This window comes from Oreochromis aureus, linkage group 20, assembly GCF_013358895.1.
Source record: "Oreochromis aureus strain Israel breed Guangdong linkage group 20, ZZ_aureus, whole genome shotgun sequence".
Lineage (NCBI taxonomy): Eukaryota > Metazoa > Chordata > Actinopteri > Cichliformes > Cichlidae > Oreochromis > Oreochromis aureus.
This window is the reverse complement of record NC_052961.1, coordinates 7,224,879-7,247,155: the sequence shown is the minus strand read 5'-3', so window position 1 is coordinate 7,247,155 and position 22,277 is coordinate 7,224,879. Positions and strand designations below refer to the sequence as shown.

Genomic DNA, 22,277 nt, shown 5'->3' with positions numbered 1-22,277 from the left:
TCCTACAAGGAGAAACGAGCAAAAGATACAGGTAAGCAGATGTGTCATTGGATAATGGCAGGTCATGTATCCTAAAACATTAAGAATCAGAATACTTTCTTAATCCCTAAGGAAATTATGTGGGTTACAGTTCCTCCAAGAAGAAATGGTAAAAATAGTAACAGTAACAGACTAAAACTCCAAACAATATATACAATAATATAATATTAATTAGTCAGTGTCAATTGTTGATTTGTCCTGTTCTCATGGTATGACGAATTATGATGTCTGTTTAGTAGCCATTTCCATACTATGCATACTCTCTCTCTCTTCATGTGTGTGTGTGTGTGTGTGTGTGTGTCGGGGGGGGGGTGTTCGCCCAGGTCGCCAAACAGGCTAGGACCGCCACTGGATGGAGGTGTAATAAGGTGAGACCTCAGAAATGTACCAGCTAGTGGAGGAACGTATTAAAGTGATTTGATGACAACGAGAATGAAGAGCCTCCACAAGGATTTTCATGTGAAGCCAGTGGCTTCCATCTACTGGAAATACTAGCACTTTTCCACCATCACACGAGGAAGTCAGAGCTGCTGAAAACACTACAAAAATTGCCAAGGCTGGATATGGCCCCATTTCTGCAGAAGAGACACATTATTGAATTAATAAATAGTTTGAGTTCAAAAAGTTCTTGACCTTCAGAAGAACAATTCCCCTTTTGTTGAAAATGGTTTTAGTTTAAGCAAACAATTACTCAACTACTTTTCAACAAAACTGGAATGTGGCATTTATATAGATTTTGATCATTTGATAGCTGCATTGCACCATGCAGCTCTTTGATATTATTCTGATATCAAAGAGATTGAAATTTTTGAGCTATCCCAAGTTTACATGGGATACTGTGAGGTGTTTACATGCTCGTGAGTGCTCAGCCCACAGGAAATGCCCTAGGGTTTGGGTGCAATGTGTACATGGGAGGCCAAAGTGGGAACCCTATCAGTCTGATTCCCAGCTATTGAGTCTGGCTATTGGGATTATGAAGGATGGACCTTGAGCAAGTGCCATTCCAGAGGCAGACTGGATTGGCAAACTAGTGTGGGGATTCCCATTTCTCAGTTTCCCTGGGAAGGTTTGTGTCTAGGTCATAGATGTTAGAGTTAGTGTAGTGTTAGTGTAATCTCAGATACAGAGGAACAATACAGGTTTTGTCCCTTTCGTGGAACACTGAACCAGGTCATCATGCTCTTAAGGATATTCGAGGGTGTTCGGAATTTTCCCCAACCTGTCTACATGTGTTTTGTGGAATCGGAGAAGGGTTTCAACCAGACCCCTCATAGTGCAACACTGGAGGTGCTTCAGGAGCATAGGGTGTCTGGCCTGTTGCTGCAAGCCATTTGGTCCCTGTACAACCACTGCAGGAGTTTGGTCTACATTGCTGGCTGAATGGATTGATGGATGGATGGGTGGAATGACGGAACAAAGTTAGTTATAATTTGTATGTCTATTTGGTATTTGCTAAGCAGTATGTGTGTGTATGAGTTTGTTTAAATGCCTGTTATGCCCATTTGTTTACATTATTTTAGAATATGGAACATGTTTTTGTATTTTAAATGGACTTTTTGTGTATGTTGTATTAAGATTTGCCATGGGGGCGCGGTATAAAAAAAAAAATTTAAAAAAGAAAGTTTGGACGCTGCTAGCATAATAGACAGGTTTTTGACGGGGCTCCTACACAAAGCAGAAGATGAAGCATTGCCAGATACGTTTCCAAACCAACTTTCTTCCAAGCCAAAGACTAGAAAATATGATGAAGCATATCTTGCCTTTGGCTTCACCTGCACAGGTGCCAAGGTAGGTCACCCCTGCAAAATTAGTTTTCCCTGCGTCGGGAGCAGCGCTGGGCTGTCCGAATCACAGACCAACAGTATCGCACATTCTTGATTTTTAGTTCACAAACACTTCTTATAATGACTAACTACTCCTGAAATGTTGGAGATGTTACCTCTTTATACAGTAAAGTTACAGCGGGATACAAATAATATCAGGCTGATCCTGCCACAATTTGTTACCCCTGTCCAAATGACAGACTAACAGTATCCCACAGCTGTTTATGTTTTTGAACCCATTTTGCACAGAGAGTCATTTTTTGAAAAATGTATTTATAGCAATGTTGAATATTATTACACAGGAAAAAAACAACTACACATAAAATAATTACACCATGACGCCTCTGCCTTTCTAAATGGAGGGACAGTAACTGTGTGTGTATATGTAAGGGTGTAAAACCTCAAGATAGTCAAATTAACAGCAACAGTATTTTATCTCTGTCCACCATTGTAGAAATTCATCTCATGTAAACAGTGATGTGGCGCACAGCGGGATGTGAAAAAAGGCACACACCTTTGACGTTGCGTGACGAACTCCGTATTCCTTGTCCACACGTAAACGCAAAACCTGAGTTTTCGAAAGTATCCAACCTGGCAGGAGTTTTTAACAATCTCTGTTTTCAGTGATTCGAAACGACGCTTACGTGTGGACGAAAGGCCCAAACGCATAGAAAATGCTGCGTTTTTCAAAAATACTCGTTTTCAAATAATACTAGGTGTGGACGTAGCATAAAAGAGTTAGTAGTTTATCTTATTGCTACCTGTAATTTATTGCAGTTTACTTTTATTTTTTAATTGTTTACTAAAGGTTTGAGGTGTGAAATAAAGTGCAATGGAGTTTAAAAACAAAATATGGGTGTGTGTGTTTGGAGGATGTGTTTGGGGGAGGCAAGATTTTCTTGTGAAACATAGGGGGGCTTTGTTAGAGTAAGGTTCTTTGTGCTCTGTTTTGTTTTTTTGTGAATTTAAAGCTTTGACTGCATCACAAATCATCAGTTCATATTAACATATTTTGATCACAGCTTCACCCAACACTTCATTATGCTCAACTACATCTAGGATACGCTATTGATCAACATGTGGTTTAGTGTTAAACTGAGATAAAGTGCAGCTCAAGTGATAAGGGGGTCATCACAGGACATGTTTCTTCACATATGAGCTGTCTTTATGAATTAAAATAATTTTTGTGGTTATGAGCAGTGTTGGGTAAGTTACTTTAAATTAGTAACTTAGTTACATTACTAGTTACTTCTCTAAAAAAGTAACTCAGTTACTTCAAGTTACTCGTTACTTTCAGAGTAACTAGTTACTAGGGAAAGTAACTTTGGTTTTACTCAGAATTCTCTTGTTAATGTGTTGCTTCCGTAACTGGATACCAGCCAGATTGCCAGTCTTCTAGCTTGCTTACTTGCCACAAGTGCACTGTGCCACCTACCAATAGAAAGGAAAAAATAATGTGCACATTTCCACGAGAGAAATCCCACGCCTGGACCGTCGTTGACCGCCGCCATGATTCTAGCCTGCTTTTTACATCCAACACAAAAACTGCAGTCGTGGTGCTTTTGATTGTACTCAGAACTTGGAAATTCTGCCTTCTGAATAGGAAAGATGTAGGTAACACCAGGCTGCAGATGAGCTGCATACAGAGCTGGACTGGGACAAAAAAAATCGTCCCCGGCATTTTGACTAGAGACCGCCCACCATTATAGGAAAAATCATAAAGCCTTTGAATGAAAATAAACACTGTTGTGACAGTGATGTACACTGTTCGGATGGTATATATGTATCAATCTATCAATTGTTTGTTGTAAGACTCAGATAATTATTTTTTTAAAAGCGAGACATTTTATATGAGAATAATAAAGAAAAGTATTTCCTTGTCACCCCCTTTCCCTGTTAATGCCCTACCTGGCCCCCTGGCAACACTTTGCTAGATCCGCCCCTGCACAGTTACCAGCTGTCAGCTACGTAGAAAAGGATCCTGGCGTTATTTGTCTCTCAGAAACAGCTCATAACTTCCCTCCAACTCATTCATGTCACCTAAAAGGTAAACCTGTTTCTCCATCACCTGTTCAGCTCTGATGATTCAGTAAGGACATCTCCTGGTTTCATCTGCATGTTTCCCTCTCACCAGATAACCAAACTGATATCATGACCAGCAGCTTTACAGCTGTGGCTCCAGCAAACATCAGCTGATACTAGAAATTAATATTAAATAAATTCTAACAACAGCTGATCAAGCTTAAACGTGCTGCTGTTGTTTAGCGCGACCTCCGCTGGTTTCCTCTTTCTGGCGCAAAGTGGGCGATAAATAAACAAGAGAGAAAAGCCGATCAGCTGATCATTGATCAGTTTCGTGATTGAAGTAGAAACGGGAGAGAATGAGAGAAGAAGAGGCAGCTGTGCAGCTTCAGCTTTGTGTCTTTTTCATTGTAGCTGAAGTCCGGGACAAACTGTGTTCCTTTTCACCTCAGTACGAAACGCGTAATATTTTCTCTGAATACGAGACGATTCTGTTTTTTACAGGACGGTTGGCAACTCTAATAATTAACCGTATGAACAAAATAAAGTTCAACATCAGTAACATAGCACCCACCCAGCTGTATAGAAACTCCGTCATGCTAGCTAGTACGCAGTACGAAAATGTCAGCATACCGAAAATAAACTCCACCTAAACTTGGTTTATATCTGACTCCGATAGACTGCAGGTCATAACTTCTACCTGAAGTTCAGTTCACCTGACACGCGGACCGGCGGCCGCTTCGGTCTCTGCTCTTGCCTCCCTTTCCTTCATCCACCTGCTGGCCTCCACCACTTGCTAATGTTATTGAATCTGTGGAAGCTCCGCGATATCCACCACACGAAGTAACGAGTAACGAGCCTATCTAAATCCCAGTAACGAGTAACGCGTTCCTGGTTTTGGCATAATAACTAGTTCCCGTGCTCGTTACCACAATAATAACGTAGTTACTGTAACGCGTTACTTAATAACGCGTTAGTCCCAACACTGGTTATGAGTCATCTCTCCACTTACAGTAAGTGATCATTGACCATGTAAGAGGTGCAAAATCTTGTTCTACAAAGAGTCGCACTGTTCTATAGATCTGCTCAGCACATAAAACACACTGTCCATATAACCTTTTTAAATGAGGAGATAAAATTTGCCAGTAAAATTGATCCTCACCTCAAGCCTGAGTTTTTGCTTAACTTCAAATCCACATGAAGGAGATTTTAAAGGTCTGAGTCTATTATCAACAGTCCTGTTCACTCGCTGATTGAAGCACAAGTGAATGTATAACTCCACATGTCCTTGGTTGAACTCGTCCATTCTGCTCCTTTAGAGTCCAAGCAAACTGTACCATTCCTCTTTTAACCCCCCACCCGTATTTTTTTTCTGGTGTACCCTCCTGCTTTACTGGTAAAACACAATCTCTATAGAATTTCACTACTTTCTGAAATGCATCATTTTACAGCTGTCACTCTATTGGTATAAAACAAACTGAGGTACCTTCGATTCTCTACTGATATCTACATATGTATTTTTTTTTTACTAACTGTTTAAAATGGAACAATATATCATCTCCTCACACATTCTACCTGGAAGAAGGGAAAAGAACATTATAATTATGTTAAATCCCTTCAAAAAGACTAATAGGTTGGTCTCTTACTTAAGTCTTTTAAAATTTATTTTAATGCTCCATGTTTATCAGTAGTCTTTGAGCGAGAGTACATTAACCTGCATGACTAAGCAACTTCACATCAGGCAGTTTATGCACAAAGCAATATATTTAGTTTTGTACTTCAGTTTATATTACATTTTTTATTCGCAATTCGGTGCATTTCATTTTTTTTTTCTTTTCTTTTTTTTAACCTGTCCCGTTTGGCTCTTTTGCCATCAGAATTATTGTCTAAAGGCGAAGAAAGATGCCCAACGGATTTACTTTACCAAATGGACCATCCCAGCCTTGCCGTAATGGTCCATTTGATTCACCTTTTATTGTTTATTTTATTTTCACTTGCTGAATACGGGACAGACTTGACTGGGGAAGGAAAGGGAGAAAGAAAGAGGGAAAGAAAACAGCGGGAAGAGGGACGGGGAAAAAGGGCAAAAACCAAAACCAACAGAATAAGCAGACAAAAATACATATATCGATCACCTGGATCACCTGTTGAGAAAGAAAGAAGAAAGCAAGCAGAAGAAAACGAGAGTAATAAACATCATCACAATGATCTATGGGAATATGACAGTAAATACTAAATATTAAACATTATTGTGCAGCACGAAGATCGACAGCGCACAGTGTGCTTTTGAGGTAAGAGCCAAAAGGGTGTAGTTTGTGTGTGATCACCTGTGTGTACACCTGTGAGCATGGACGCGCTTGGTTTTTTTTTTTTTTTTAAAAGGTTCCTTCATGTAATGATCTGCTAGAGGGTGTGGGGGGCCACTGCCCCGTCCTCCAGGGCATGACGCAGGTATGGAGGAGATCAAAACTCCAGACATCCAGAGGCCCCCAGAACACAAGAGACCAAGGAAGACCAACAGAGGGGCAGCTGCGTCACGATCCCAGAAAGAGCTGAGGAGAGTCCCAGATGAGGGGTCACTCAGCAGCCGCGGAGCAGAAGCCAGGTTGGTCTCTTACTTAAGTCTTTTAAAATTTATTTTAATGCTCCATGTTTATCAGCAGTCTTTGAGCGAGAGTACATTAAGCTGCATGACTAAGCAACTTCACATCAGGCAGTTTATGCACAAAGCAATATATTTAGTTTTGTACTTCAGTTTATATTACATTTTTTATTCGCAATTCGGTGCATTTCAAACTAATCATTCGGGGTTCAACATGTGCTAAAGATCTTGTCTCCAAAAATACTTTCCCACCTAAAAACACATTTTTCAATGTTTTCCTATAATGCAAAACAGACATTGTATTTGTATTTGGCATAATTAGAGAATATGCTGTTCAGCATTTATTTGCTATCAAGTTGCTCATTAAACTAGTGCAAAAGTTCACCAGAGGCAAAACAAATAAATATTTACCTGCAAAATCTGCATTCATGAGTCTAAACCTTGCATGTAAATAAGATCAGCTCAACATTAAAGTAAAGTTTTTTACTGAAGTACCTATACATTGTTTCTTAGAATGAGGCCAGCGCACATATCACATCCTGCCAGCTGTTAAAGACATGTTTCATGTTACACTGCTGACCACATGGACTCACTCCTGAGTATTAAATAGGGCACACGTCTTTTGTTTGCAGTGCATACATGGTGCAATTTTTTCATGTGCAGCAACACCATCTCAGTAAACTTTCCACTTAACAAACAAGCTTTATTCATCACATACACAATCATACAGAATACAACATAGAGTGAAATGTTTTGTGTCCAAGCTGCAGACAGGCTGCAGACATAGCCGCGCCATTCCAGGGCTTGGTTTTTAGCATGGGGGGGGTCTAGCCAGGATCCTTACTGGATGGGAATCGAACTTGCGACTTGATGCTCTAAGATCTGCCTCTGTGTATGTTTTCCATACTTGCTCTGGCATGCATTCATCTTATGCCCATGTGTCAAAACAGAGACCTCAGATGTTTAGAAGTGTTGGCACAAAGGTGCATACATTTCTTTGGCACTTTACATGTAATTAATTTATGAATGTACCAGTGGTTTGCTTGTTGCTTCATTGGAGTGTAGCATAAAATTAAATTCCATGTAACTTGAAAATGTGGCAGCACAGCTGTAATCCCTAACCCCTTCCTAACATGGATCTGCTCGTAGCTTACAGGGTGCTGTACACAAACAATCTGATGATGTGAAGACTCCAGCCACACTTAAAGTAACAGGGAACAACTTTATGAAGTGACCAACGTGTTTTGGCTTGTGGCCTTGAGCAGGGTCATTTGTTGCTGCACACAAACAAGCAGAAAGCTCTGCATGTTTGCATGCTGTAGGCAGCAATGAAGCAATTTCCCTTTTTAAAGTGTTAAACCCTGCATGCTTGGCTGATAAAAGTAAGAAATGAGGAAGTTAAAAGAGCCCGTTATTTGATTGAACCATCGCTCTTCTATACCCTTCTGGGTTGTTTAATTTCAAAGTTTAAACACTTTCATGCTTTTCATCACTTATTTAAGTCTTGCCAGAGCAAATATGCAATAGAGTACCATGTATCTTCTGTTCATGGTTGACCAAACTAGTAATTAGGGTTAAGCATGACTGCCTGTTAGAGTTATGTGGCAGCGAAGCTGTAATCCCTGACCTCTTCTTAAAACTGTGCTGTGCATTATTATTGCAAGAGGAAGTAACTATTGGGGGGTTTTTTAGCCCCAAACATCCACAAAGTGCTTTCGGTGTCGTAGCAACAACAAATGTATCTTTGTCAACAGTCACTACATCATCTGTAATGACAGCCAGCATTCTGAGGATGATTACTAATCACACAAAAGTAAATGGAAATGGAAAAAAATGGGCTCGAAATTTTCATGATGCCATGCTTGCTTTGAAGTGTTAAAATTATGAGATTTTGGAGGATAACTGTAGAATTTCTGTTGTCAATAGAACGTTCATATTAACAACTTGCCATTGATAGTGGCTTTGGCTAAGTATTTGAAGCTAATACAGGATAATAATAACAATCTGAGTTACTTGTATTATCAGGAGACCAACATTTCCCTAACAGGTGTTTAAACAGAAAGAAACCCTGCAGAGCACGGTTTCATCCCCACCCGACAGTAACAATCATCTTATTACTCCAACACAACGAGGCATAACAAGTGCAAGTTTATCTAAATGATCAGTTTATTTTGAACATGTTTAACATGATCTATGCACAGATATGTGACCACTAATTCCAACGCATCAATAATAAAAAGAATGCAGTGTTTAAAAGAATTAAATACAATGTAATGTACAATGCAGTCAGTTTTTAAAGGTGTCAGTGTCACAGTTGTACAATGACTGCTGCTTTTCTGTGGTTTGTACCACACGCACTCAGCCACACCTATAAAAAACATTTGATAAGAGCACGGAAGCAGTCTGTGAGCCAACAATGAAAAATACACTAAATATGAAACAAATTTTAGTAGTATGCCAGTGCTCTCTCCTGATCTATTCTTGAAGTAAAAGTTGTTGGTGTAAGGTGTTTAAATAATACATATTTCAAAGACTAAGTTACATTTATTGTAGAAAAATTATATGTTAGCAACTGGTTGTTGATACTGACTCCGTCAAAATGAGTGAAGCTTATTCAGAGCAATTACAATCATGCATAAAAAACAAAGACAATGTGTTTTAAACCAAAATAGAAAATGTGTTCCACTGGATTTCAGTTATTCACAACATACAAGGCAACAGAACAAACACAGAAATAGAAGTATTTATATACTTTTATATAGTAACTTGTGCCCAAACTGTTGTTACAGGAAAAGAGAGCAATAATTAACTGGATGAAGCACAGTATAATAAACAAACTCAATCATTCATGCTAAACTCCTGTTAAACATCTGCACTTTGTGCCACAGGTACATTGCCGTACTTTGACAGAAAGAAACGAGTAAATATCTGACGAGACCGCTGAAGCATCTGTCTGATTTGAGCAGGAATATCCATGACATGGAGGTAAACCAGGGGGTTCAAAACACTATTCAGACACACAAGACCACGACTGATCTGATGAGCACCAAAGACTCCCTTATCCCATGCTGGACGCATGTTCTGTTTGATCAAAACTCTTGAATAAAGGCTGAGATTCTTAAAAATATGATAGGGGATGTAACAAACCGAGAAGAGCAAAATCAAGATGAACATCAACTTTAAGCTTCTTTGTTTCACCACCTTATCAATGGTATTAATGCGGCAGAGAACAAGAGTCACGTGTCCATAGGAGCCAAGTAAGATAAGGAATGGGATAACAAACCCAGTGAGAGTCCAGCCAACACTGTATTTCAGGTAATCCTCAACATAGTCATAAGATGTGGTATGGTAGCATTTTTCAGTTATATTTTTTGAGTTTTTAGGGAAGAACATATCTGGAAAACTTTGAACACTCACCAACAGCCAAATCAAAACTGAGATAGCCACAGAGTGAGTCACAGTTATTCTTCCCATCACTTTCATTGGATGGACAATAGCCAGGTACCTGTAGACACTTATACAGGTGAGGAATCCAATGCTGCCGTATAAATTCAGGTTGAAGCAGAATCTTGTGATCTTGCAGAAGGCATCTCCAAATATCCATTTACTCCTCATAAAGTAGTACGCCGACAAAAATGGGAGACTTGGCAGGAACAAAAAATTTGCAATTCCAAGGTTCAGAAGAAACACATTAATGTGTCCAAGAATTTTCCATCTCTGAATCAGAGACTTTAGTCCCCATACATTAGCTCCCAGACCAATGATGAAACCAGTGGTGTAAATAGCAGGCAGAGTTTTATGTTCATAGACTGAAGGAAACCAGTAAGTTGTATTCATTCTGTTTCCTAAGAAGAAGACAGTACATTCAAACTCTTCAGTGGCAGAGGTGGTGTTTGAAGAGCAGAGAAGGTATGACCTATTTGTTCAAAGAAAACTTCCTGTTTGACACATCTCAGTCATCTCAAAATCCTATTTGACATCTCAGAGTAACGCCTCATGCACAGATGCATGCAGATTCACACATGCGTATAATCTCTATGTAGGCTGTTTCCTTGATTGTGCATAAAAAGTGAAGTGGTAGAAAAATTACATACCCTGTTGGTTAAAATTCAAGAAAAGGGGATTTCTAAAAAATAAAAATAGGTGCTCTACTAAAAATGTTGTTTTAAAGTCTTTATGGTGTAAACCCACAGTCAACATCCACATGTTATTTTGTAAAAGGTCAGCAGTCAGTATTAATACATGTAACTCTAACAGGAAGAGAGACAGGTGAGTGAATTTAGCAGACCAAGGGCAGGTGTATCATGTATTTATCAGGGTTAGCTGTACTGAATGCTTGGGTGGGCAGTTTTATGGCTGAAAAGAAAGGTAAAAATTTCCCTTCAGTGAGAGTTTTGAATGTGAAAGTGAAAGTTCTTGTCTGTGTCATGAACTTTGGTTCACACACACAGTGGGGACTCAAAAGCAGACTCAATACAAAATTCACAGGAACTATGTACAAATTTATTTCTTTAACAAAAATGAACAGGAACAACAAAGGGAATGATAATATAACTCAAACGGAGGAAAAAGGAACTGAAATGCCCTGGGAAGCTGTGATCAGGACCGTGGGAAGCTGCAACAGAAAGGGGAACAATTACCTGAGTGCAGGAAAGTGGTGAGTTAACAACTAAACACGAGTTAAAATACGGGTTGCAATCACAGTCAGACCGTGGGGCTCGGAGGGGAAGCTGTCCGTGTGAGAAAGTCCGAGGAGGGAGAAACGGAGGCTGAAGGAGTTTCCTTGCATGCAAAACCGTCAGGAGGACTGGCAGGAGATGTCTTCAAATGCCAGACGGTGACCTGACAAAGGGCCGGTTTAACCTGCGAGACATGGAACGTTGGATGTATGGGCAGCAGGATGTTCTTAGCAGCTAACTAGACTAGGCCGATATTCAGGGGCTGGGGTGCAGCAGAGACTGGCATAGTGTGCATGTCGCTTCTTGGTCTTCTTGGTCATTCAAAAAATCCTGGAGCATGTCATTGACCAAGGTTTTGGAAAACCGCAGGGGAGTTAGTTAAGCCAAACAGCAGGACCAAATACTTAAAGTGCCTCAGTGGAGTTTTATAGGCAGTCTTCCACTCATCCCCCTCATGTATCTGAACAAGGTGATAGGTGTTCTGTAGATACAACTTAGTAAGAGTGGTGGGCCCTTGAAGAGACTCAAAAAAAGAATTGATTAGGCAGTGGGTATTTGTTCTTTATGGTAATGTCATTCAATCCCTGGTAATCAATAGGGCTTTGGAGTTGACGTAACGCCGCAGTGCATTATGGGATCGCGGCACCGTCTTAGAAGGCCATGAATCAAAACAAACACACTGTGTTAGAAGGACGACTGCCAGAACCATGCTTAAAATCAGCTCAAAAGTCAAAGGACTGTATCGAGACTGATTGCGCCCGGACGCCAAGAGACGGTACTTGGAAAAAAATAGCATGCATTGGTAATGCGGACCCGTATGAAATACAGCAGTGGAATAGAAACCCTGAAGACCAACCGCCATTGTCCTACCCTGATACATTCTCGTACCTTGTCTGTGGAGTCAGCGCATACACGGCGAATCATTTTCGGAATTATAAATCCCTGGAGGCGCGCATCTAATTCACAAACGGTTGGGTACAAGATTTGGCCGTTTTTAAGCCTCCACGTTGTGAGTACGTTGACCATATGACCAGGATACAGCCAGAGGTTGCACATAACATTGACTTCTCCTCAGCAGCTGCCCCAAAAATTGCTCTACATGAAAACATGAAGACACCGTCTGCAGTGAAAGGCAAAAGGAGCCGTCAGCAAAAAAGGCAAATTCCACTTGCTACTCTGGAGGAGTTGTCACCGATAAGCTACTCCATAAACAGAACATAGTTCTGCTGCATCACACATTAGGATGTTTGTTCTAATTTTCTATGACCTCAGCGCATTGAAAATAAAACTAAAAGCCTATAAAGAGCAATATGAATTTCTTTAGAACTTACCAGAATGAAAATGTCGGGAGCACACCAACAAAAAATGATGGCAGAGAACTCGATATCAGCTCGTCTCACCACTGCTATCCAAGCCTGACGTCTTCGTTTGGTAACATCAGATACATGAGATCCCTCGCGTTGCCTCCAGGAGGGGAAACAATAAAAAGAGAGCCCATTTTCCAGCTTATTCCCTTCCTGATCGTGTGATCTAACATTGCAACCGACAACACAGCAAGTACGAGCCATAGCTGATGTTTCCGTGTGCTTTCGCTCCTGTAGCCCTTTGTTTGGCCTATTAACATGGCGGCTCGACCAAAAATCGTAGCCATGCCCCCTCCCGTGACATCACGCTCCAAAGCCCTATACAAGGTTGCATGCAGCAACTTTTTCCCCACAAAGAAGAGACCCGCAGCGGCCCAATCAATGTGAGGATTGTTTCTGTAACCATAGATAACCAAGAATCAGTGGGGTGTCAGGAGAAGGAAGAGTGAAGAAGGGAATTAATTCATTATGGTTTACGGAGGTGACTAATTTTACTGGTGCAGTCTGATGAGTAATGGAGGGAGGTTCTAACGGTGTGAGTGGCAATTTTAACTCTCTTGCTAGCTAAACGTCCATTAAATTTTGCTCCAGAGTCCAGTGAAGGTCTTATTGGTGGTCACTATGGCAACAGTTAATAAAAATCGGGGTCTTGCTGAACTTAAAGCAATCCCCACCTGTATTCCTGGGCCTACCGGTGGGCTGGCTCGTTTGGGCGAACCGGGCAGCCCGCGATGCCGTGTCCTGGCTTCCCGCAGTACAAGCAGTCCACGGCCCGAAAACGGTGTTCCCTTTCCTCTGGCAAGGGAACACCGTTCACTGACCACCTACCGATGGGTTCTGGAGGAGGGTGTGATGCCAAGCGGGCGCCCGTAGCTGCGGGCACAGACGGGAGAATAGGCGGTGCAGTGCGGAACTCGGGACGCAACACAGGTCTTAGAAGCCTGGACCGTTGCTCAGCTTCCCTCTCTCACGCACGATTATCAATTCTGCGGGAGAGGGAAACCAATTCCTCAATAGGGCTGCCACGATTAGGTGCATCACAATTACGTCGACTATCAAAATCGTTGACGACTAATTTAATAGTCAACGCGTCGTTTGAAGCTTTGTAAGATCCTGAAAGACGCAGGAATAAGTAGTAGGATTTAAGAGTGTAATAACGGACTGAAACAGAAGATGACAGCAATGCATCTACAAGGATGCCAGCTGGCATTAAACGCCTAAGAAGAAGAAGAAGAAGCAGCAAATTCAGGGGCCGCATCCTTCGGGGGCCGCATTTGTAGACCGATTATGTGACCACGACGCGATGAAGGCTATCCAAATTCGAAGACTCCTCCAAATGCGGCCGACAAATGTGTCCTCCTTTTCCCCAGATTTGAAGAATGGGCTGGGTGTGTTCTTCACGGCTCAACCTATCCCAGAATTCATAGCGCGGCCCAGCCAATTCCAGTTTCCAACAATGGCGGCAGCTACGTAGTTTTAATATTACTCTTTCTGGGTCACAAAATAAACTTTTAAGATATTTTCAGGTGAGAATGTAGCTGTGTAAACTTCAAATATCTGCTCGATTTATCAAGACATCACATATTTGCAAAAAGTGCTCCAAGGTTTTCGGAGACATCTGTTACCCACTAGCTCGATAGGTGACCCGGGAGGTCAAGGTACACTAGAGCTGGTGAGAACACTGGACTCCCAGCACATTGTTTTCAAACCCCCTGCGGTCAGGTTAAACATGATATATAACTCAATTAGATAACTTAAAAATGTTATTGTTTGGCTTTCTTCAGTGTTTTATTTGTTCCTAAGTAAATCGGTTCGGCTGAGATTAAAGTTACAGCTGAATAAAGCTGAATAAACATCAAACAGAAAACTGATTAAACAGCAGTGTGAGATGGTAGAGAATTTACTCCAATGCCCTGTTATATTTTAGATAGCAAGGAGCAGACAGTTGACTTTATTTAACTCCACCGAGACAATCTGCAAAGTTCATTAAAAGTTTAATAAACATCTTAATTTTGTCTTTATCATTGGAGCGCTTTATACAACATGCCACATTCACTTTCTTCTATGCTTTTTCAGTGCTTTCTTAAGCTAACATTCACACTCCAGTGGATGAATCAGAGAGCATCTTGGGGTTAGTATCTTGCCCAGGATACTTGGCATGCAGACTGGGTTGAACCACTAACCTTTCGATCAGTAGATGACCTGTTCTACCTCCTGAGCTATAGCCACCAGCAAGTAAGTGTAAAGAAGTGGAAGAAAATTAGATTATATGCGTTTTGTCCCGGCTCGACGCCCTACAAGTTAAAAAAAGTGTAACTTTTAAGATAAATATCTGTGCATCTCGTGTTGCACAAGCAAGCATCCATTTGCTTACTTCTGCAACATGCCTTTTCTGTTTACATTATAATGTGACCATTAGGAACTATTATTAGAAGGCACAGTATACATTTTCATTGCTATGCAGATATATATGATTCCAAGGTTTATGTATCCATAACGTCAGATAACACACACATTTATTAGTTAAACTGCAGGAATGTCATAAAGACACAAAGACCTGAATGAGCTCGTTCTTATGAATAATATTTTAAGCTTTTGTACTTCTTAGAAACGTGATAACTAAGTATCTAACCAGATGCTTACTCTGGACGGCATCACTTTGCCATCCAGAGGACTCACCAGAAAGAAGGACCATGTGTGTCTCATACTGGCTTCTCTTCACTGGCTCAAAAATCCTTCTCCTCATATACAAGGTCTTTAATAATCGGACCCCACCAGCTTATCTTAAAGACCTCATAGTACCATGCCACCCCAATGGAGCACTTTGCTCCCAGGTTGCGGGCTTACCTGTGGTTCCAAGGGTATATAAAAGTAGAATTAGAGGCAGAGCCTTCAGTTTTCAGGCCTTCAGTTTTCAGGCTCCCAGTTTAGATTTGGGAGACAGACACCCTCTCTGCCTTTAAAATTAGCCTTGTTGCCAAAGTATAGTTTGGGCCCTGAATGACCCTGAATCCTCCCTTAGTAATGCTGCATGATTCTTGAGGTTTCTTCCTTTCGACAAATACATGCACATAGTGCATCATCTGGTTGCTAGAGTTTTGTTTGTATTGATGTGGAGTGTTTACCTTACAATATAAAGCACCTTGAGGTGACCGTTTCTGTGACTAGGCACTATGAAAATAAAACTGATTAAACTGCTTGTTCACAAGAAGCGTTTTATTCTATGACTTGAAAAGTACTAAGAAAATATAAAATATATCACGGTGGATATGTTTTTCTTTTCAATTAATTAAGCAGCAGCACTTTATAATATGATCTACTGCACAGCTAAGGCTGTAATTCTTCCAAAATTAAATTGCAGATGCAATTAAAGTGCAATTTTTGTGAAATCAGGGCATAAAATTGCAATTAAATGTCCTTTATGAAATTAGTCATATGCCATAATAAAAAGTGCTGCTAAGCATTATGTTTTAAAATCTTCATACAGCAAACCAACAGTGAATGTCCTATGGTCTGGTTTAGCAGTTTAGTTAGCAGTTAGTATTACACGCAGCTATCTATGAGAGAATAATTCAGCATAAAAAGTATAGATGAATAGTAATATATATCAGGTTCAAGTGTGTTTACAGGGTGACACCAGAGCAAGGACAGTACAGGTAAGAGTCTCCCCTGGTGGTAATTTAAAATATGAACACAGAGTTTCTGAAGCATCTGTGAACTCCTTAATATTGTTTTTATTTTTATAAATATATAGAATTAAACAATCATATTTTAACATCTTCTAAACAAAAGAGAACTGAAATAATCAGAATTATATTTTCTCAGTTTTGTACTGTTTGTAAAGCACTTCTTTAACCACTTTTTAATCACATGACTGTATATGCTGCCATACAAAGTCCAGCTGAAGCAGGATCTGGTTATCTAACTGAAGGCATCTAATATCACTCCCATTCTTGCCATGACAGCATGCACAGTAGCTGTACTCATTGTCATTAGGCTGAAGCAAAATGGAGGACTCAAATGCAGACACAATTGAGACAGCTTTATAAGATTCAGAGTCTTTATTATTCACAACCACAATTTGTTGTGAACAGATGCCGTTACAGGAGAGGAGAACAGCAGACGGGAGTTAATCCAACAGTTCCAGATGTTTCTCTTCTGGTGACCAAGCGGTGACCAAGAATGTATTGAGAAACTGTTGCTCACTTGAATGAGTCTGTTTTTGGGAGGGGTCGTTGTTTAGAGCGTAGGAGCAGTAGGAGCAGGAATCAGACTACAGGTGAGGGATTGAAAGTTAAGATCAGTTCCAAGGATTCAGGTAAGTAATATGTTCTTGAGCCAGATGGGGTTAAGCTGGACATAAGGAGGCACAGACACAGGTTATCACAGAGGGCCAACAACAGCAGTCACCTCCCATGGCCACCCAGATTCACTCATCCAATAAGTGAAGAACTTAGTGAGGATAGATGGATGGATCCAAGATGAACGACTGAGGAATCCAGGACGGCTCCTCTGATCATATCCTTCCCACTCCTCAAGGTATTGAAGGTCTAAGGGTGTATGCTATATGACCATAACCACGACAGGTGGTGGGGGGTTGGCTAGAGGGCACAAATAACTAAACAAGACAAGCTTAACCTGGCATTAGTGGAAGGAATCATTACTGTCTCTATCTCATAAGCACCAATGTAGCATGGAGCCAGTTTCTTGGACAGAGATTTTAGAGGTTTGTCTAAAACCTCTGTTTGTTTGGAGGATAACCAAACTTTCTTAACTTTGAATGTAGCAGGGGGCTGGCATCCTGCATCAACCTGCCAGGCATTGGTTCTTGTGCACTCTGCAGAAGAGAGTGTCCTATTTGGTTCCAAGTCCAACAACTCATTCAAAAATGCTTAAATCATTGAATCAAGGAGACGTCATTTTACACTGCTGACCACATGGACTCACTTCTGAGTATTAAATAGGGCACACGTCTTTTGTTTGCAGTGCATACATGTTGCCATTTTTTCATGTGCAGCAACACCATCTCAGTAAACTTTCCACTTAACAAACAAACAAGCTTTATTCATCACATACACAATCATACAGAGCACAACATGGAGTGAAATGTTTTGTGTCCAAGCTGCAGACAGGCTGCAGACCGCGCCATTCCAGGGCTTGGTTTTTAACATGGGGGGTCTAGCCAGGACCCTTACTGGATGGGAATCGAACTTGCAACTCTTATGCCCATGTGTCAAAACAGAGACCTCAGATGTTTAGAAGTGTTGGCACAAAGGTGCATACATTTCTTTGGCACTTTACATGTAATTAATTTATGAATGTACCAGTGGTTTGCTTGTTGCTTCATTGGAGTGTAGCATAAAATTAAATTCCATGTAACTTGAAAATGTGGCAGCACAGCTGTAATCCCTAACCCCTTCCTAACATGGATCTGCTCGTAGCTTACAGGGTGCTGCACACAAACAATCTGATGATGTGAAGACTCCAGCCACACTTAAAGTAACAGGGAACAACTTTATGAAGTGACCAACGTGTTTTGGCTTGTGGCCTTGAGCAGGGTCATTTGTTGCTGTACACAAACAAGCAGAAAGCTCTGCATGTTTGCATGCTGTAGGCAGCAATGAAGCAATTTCCCTTTTTAAAGTGTTAAATCCTGCATGCTTGGCTGATAAAAGTAAGAAATGAGGAAGTTAAAAGAGCCCGTTATTTGATTGAACCATCACTCTTCTATACCCTTCTGGGTTGTTTAATTTCAAAGTTTAAACACTTTCATGCTTTTCATCACTTATTTAAGTCTTGCCAGAGCAAATATGCAAGAGTACCATGTATCTTCTGTTCATGGTTGACCAAACTAGTAATTAGGGGTTAAGCATGACTGCCTGTTAGAGTTATGTGGCAGCGAAGCTGTAATCCCTGACCTCTTCTTAAAACTGTGCTGTGCATTATTATTGCAAGAGGAAGTAACTATTGGGGGGGTTTTTAGCCCCAAACATCCACAAAGTGCTTTCGGTGTCGTAGCAACAACAAATGTATCTTTGTCAACAGTCACTACATCATCTGTAATGACAGCCAGCATTCTGAGGATGATTACTAATCACACAAAAGTAAATGGAAATGGAAAAAAATGGGCTCGAAATTTTCATGATGCCATGCTTGCTTTGAAGTGTTAAAATTATGAGATTTTGGAGGATAACTGTAGAATTTCTGTTGTCAATAGAATGTTCGTATTAACAACTTGCCATTGATAGTGGCTTTGGCTAAGTATTTGAAGCTAATACAGGATGATAATAACAATCTGAGTTACTTGTATTATCAGGACACCAACATTTCCCTAACAGGTGTTTAAACAGAAAGAAACCCTGCAGAGCACGGTTTCATCCCCCACCCCGACAGTAACAATCATCTTATTACTCCAACACAACGAGGCATAACAAGTGCAAGTTTATCTAAATGATCAGTTTATTTTGAACATGTTTAACATGATCTATGCACAGATATGTGACCACTAATTCCAACGCATCAATAATAAAAAGAATGCAGTGTTTAAAAGAATTAAATACAATGTAATGTACAATGCAGTCAGTTTTTAAAGGTGTCAGTGTCACAGTTGTACAATGACTGCTGCTTTTCTGTGGTTTGTACCACACGCACTCAGCCACACCTATAAAAAACATTTGATAAGAGCACGGAAGCAGTCTGTGAGGCAGCAATTAAAAATGCACTAAATATGAAACAAATTTTAGTAGTATGCCAGTGCTCTCTCCTGATCTATTCTTGAAGTAAAAGTTGTTGGTGTAAGGTGTTTAAAAAATACATATTTCAAAGACTAAGTTACATTTATTGTAGAAAAATTATATGTTAGCAACTGGTTGTTGATACTGACTCCGTCAAAATGAGTGAAGCTTATTCAGAGCAATTACAATCATGCATAAAAAATAAAGACAATGTGTTTTAAACCAAAATAGAAAATGTGTTCCACTGGATTTCAGTTATTCACAACATACAAGGCAACAGAACAAACACAGAAATAGAAGTATTTATATACTTTTATATAGTAACTTGTGCCCAAACTGTTGTTACAGGAAAAGAGAGCAATAATTAACTGGATGAAGCACAGTATAATAAACAAACTCAATCATTCATGCTAAACTCCTGTTAAACATCTGCACTTTGTGCCACAGGTACATTGCCGTACTTTGACAGAAAGAAACGAGTAAATATCTGACGAGACCGCTGAAGCATCTGTCTGATTTGAGCAGGAATATCCATGACATGGAGGTAAACCAGGGGGTTCAAAACACTATTCAGACACACAAGACCACGGCTGATCTGATGAGCGCTAAGCACTCCCTTATCCCAATCTGGACGCATCTTCTGTTTGATCAAAACTCTTGAATAAAGGCTGAGGTTCTTAAAAATATGAAAGGGGATGTAACAAACCGAAAAGAGCAAAATCAAGATGAACATCAACTTTAAGCTTCTTTGTTTCACCACCTTATCAATGGTATTAATGCGGCAGAGAACAAGAGTCACGTGTCCATAGGAGCCAAGTAAGATAAGGAGTGGGATAACAAACCCAGTGAGAGTCCAGCCAACACTGTATTTCAGGTAATCCTCCACATAGTCATAAGATGTGGTATGGTAGCATTTTTCAGTTTTATTTTTTGAGTTTTTAGGGAAGAACATATCTGGAAAACTTTGAACACTCACCAACAGCCAAATCAAAACTGAGATAGCCACAGAGTGAGTCACAGTTATTCTTCCCATCACTTTCATCGGATGGACAATAGCCAGGTACCTGTACACACTTATACAGGTGAGGAATCCAATGCTGCCGTATAAATTCAGGTTGAAGCAGAATCTTGTGATCTTGCAGAAGGCATCTCCAAAGATCCATTTACTCCTCATAAAGTAGTACGCCGACAAAAATGGGAGACTTGGCAGGAACAGAAAATTGGCAATTCCAAGGTTCAGAAGAAACACATTAATGTGTCCAAGAATTTTCCATTTCTGAATCAGAGACTTTAGTCCCCATACATTAGCTCCCAGACCAATGATGAAACCAGTGGTGTAAATAGCAGGCAGAGTTCTATATTCATAGACTGAATGAAACCAGTAAGTTGTATTCATTCTGTTTCCTAAGAAGAAGACAGTACATTCAAACTCTTCAGTGGCAGAGGTGGTGTTTGAAGAGCAGAGAAGGTATGACCTATTTGTTCAAAGAAAACTTCCTGTTTGACACATCTCAGTCATCTCAAAATCCTATTTGACATCTCAGAGTAACGCCTCATGCACAGATGCATGCAGATTCACACATGTGTATAATCTCTATGTAGGCTGTTTCCTTGTCTGTGCATAAAAAAGGAAGTGCTAAAAAAATTACATACCCTGTTGGTTAAAATTCAAGAAAAGGGGATTTCTAAAAATAAAAATAGGTGCTCTACTAAAAATGTTGTTTGAAACCCACAGTCAACATCCACATGTTATTTTGTAAAAGGTCAGCAGTCAGTATTAATACATGTAACTCTAACAGGAAGAGAGACAGGTGAGTGAATTTAGCAGACCAAGGGCAGGCGCATCATGTATTTATCAGGGTTAGCTGTACTGAATGCTTGGGTGGGCAGTTTTATGGCTGAAAAGAAAGGTAAAAATTTCCCTTCAGTGAGAGTTTTGAATGTGAAAGTGAAAGTTCTTGTCTGTGTCATGAACTTTGGTTCACACACACAGACGGGACTCAAAAGCAGACTCAATACAAAATTCACAGGAACTATGTACAAATTTATTTCTTTAACAAAAATGAACAGGAACAACAAAGGGAATGATAATATAACTCAAACGGAGGAAAAAGGAACTGAAATGCCCTGGGAAGCTGTGATCAGGACCGTGGGAAGCTGCAACAGAAAGGGGAACAATTACCTGAGTGCAGGAAAGTGGTGAGTTAACAACTAAACACGAGTTAAAATACGGGTTACAATCACAGTCAGACTGTAGGGCTCGGAGGGGAAGCTGTCCGTGGGAGAAAGTCCGAGGAGGGAGAAACGGAGGCTGAGGGAGTTCCCTTGCACGCAAAACAGGCAGGAGGACTGGCAGGAGATGTTTTCAAATGCCGGATGGTGACCTGAGCACAAGGGCGTAATATTAAGAGAATACTTGTATAAATAGGAAGGAAACATAAGAGAGCCAAGTTACCACTAAGGGTGACTAACGGACTGGCGTGGAGCTGCCATTTGTGCTTGGTGAAATAGTTCTCAGATATTTGCCTGGCATGGAATACAGGTGCGTGGCCACCGAGGCAACCCGAACACTCCCACAGAAAAAATGCATTCCACTGGGTTTTAGTTTCACAGAATAAAAGGCAACAGAATAACAACAAACCTGGAGATAAAACTATGAATATACATTTATATAGCCATTTGTGCCAAAACTATTATTCAGGAAAAAAGAGTGATAATGAAGTACAGTGTAATACGTAATGCAGTATTAACATCCAACTGTAAGGGACAATTTCAAAGTGAATAATTCATGTTAAAATCTTGTTAAACCTTTGCATCACAGGTACAATCTGGTAGTTTGACACAAACAAATGCTCAAAAATCTGGTGAAATCTTTGAAGGTAAACCAGGAAGTTGAAAACACTATTCAGACACACAGAGGAGCGCCTGCCCTCATGCAGGAATGGGATAACAAACCCAGTGAATGTCAAGCCAACAGTGTATTTCAGGTAATCCTCACTGTATTCCTTAGAGAT

The 22,277-nt window shown here is 40.4% G+C and overlaps 3 protein-coding genes across 3 annotated transcripts in view; all 3 read right to left on the bottom strand.

Annotated features, from left to right (window-relative positions):
- LOC120435060 (UDP-glucuronosyltransferase 2B20-like) overlaps positions 1–5,123 on the bottom strand; it is a 31,993-nt gene extending 26,870 nt beyond the window's left edge. The window contains exon 1 of the mRNA XM_039603865.1: positions 5,047–5,123. The gene's annotated coding sequence lies outside the window, so the exon portion shown is untranslated. The remainder of the gene's footprint in view (positions 1–5,046) is intronic.
- Positions 5,124–8,645: 3,522 nt separating this feature from the next.
- LOC120435105 (P2Y purinoceptor 1-like) lies at positions 8,646–10,415 on the bottom strand. Its single transcript, XM_039604063.1, has one exon. The coding sequence runs from the start codon at positions 10,321–10,323 to the stop codon at positions 9,349–9,351; it is 975 nt and encodes a 324-aa protein (XP_039459997.1). The 5' UTR covers positions 10,324–10,415; the 3' UTR covers positions 8,646–9,348.
- An 8,566-nt stretch (positions 10,416–18,981) lies between these two features.
- Positions 18,982–20,750, bottom strand: LOC120435128 (P2Y purinoceptor 1-like). Its single transcript, XM_039604110.1, has one exon. It carries the CDS (start codon positions 20,657–20,659, stop codon positions 19,685–19,687), a length of 975 nt encoding a protein of 324 aa, XP_039460044.1. The 5' UTR covers positions 20,660–20,750; the 3' UTR covers positions 18,982–19,684.
- Between the last annotated feature and the right edge of the window lie 1,527 nt (positions 20,751–22,277).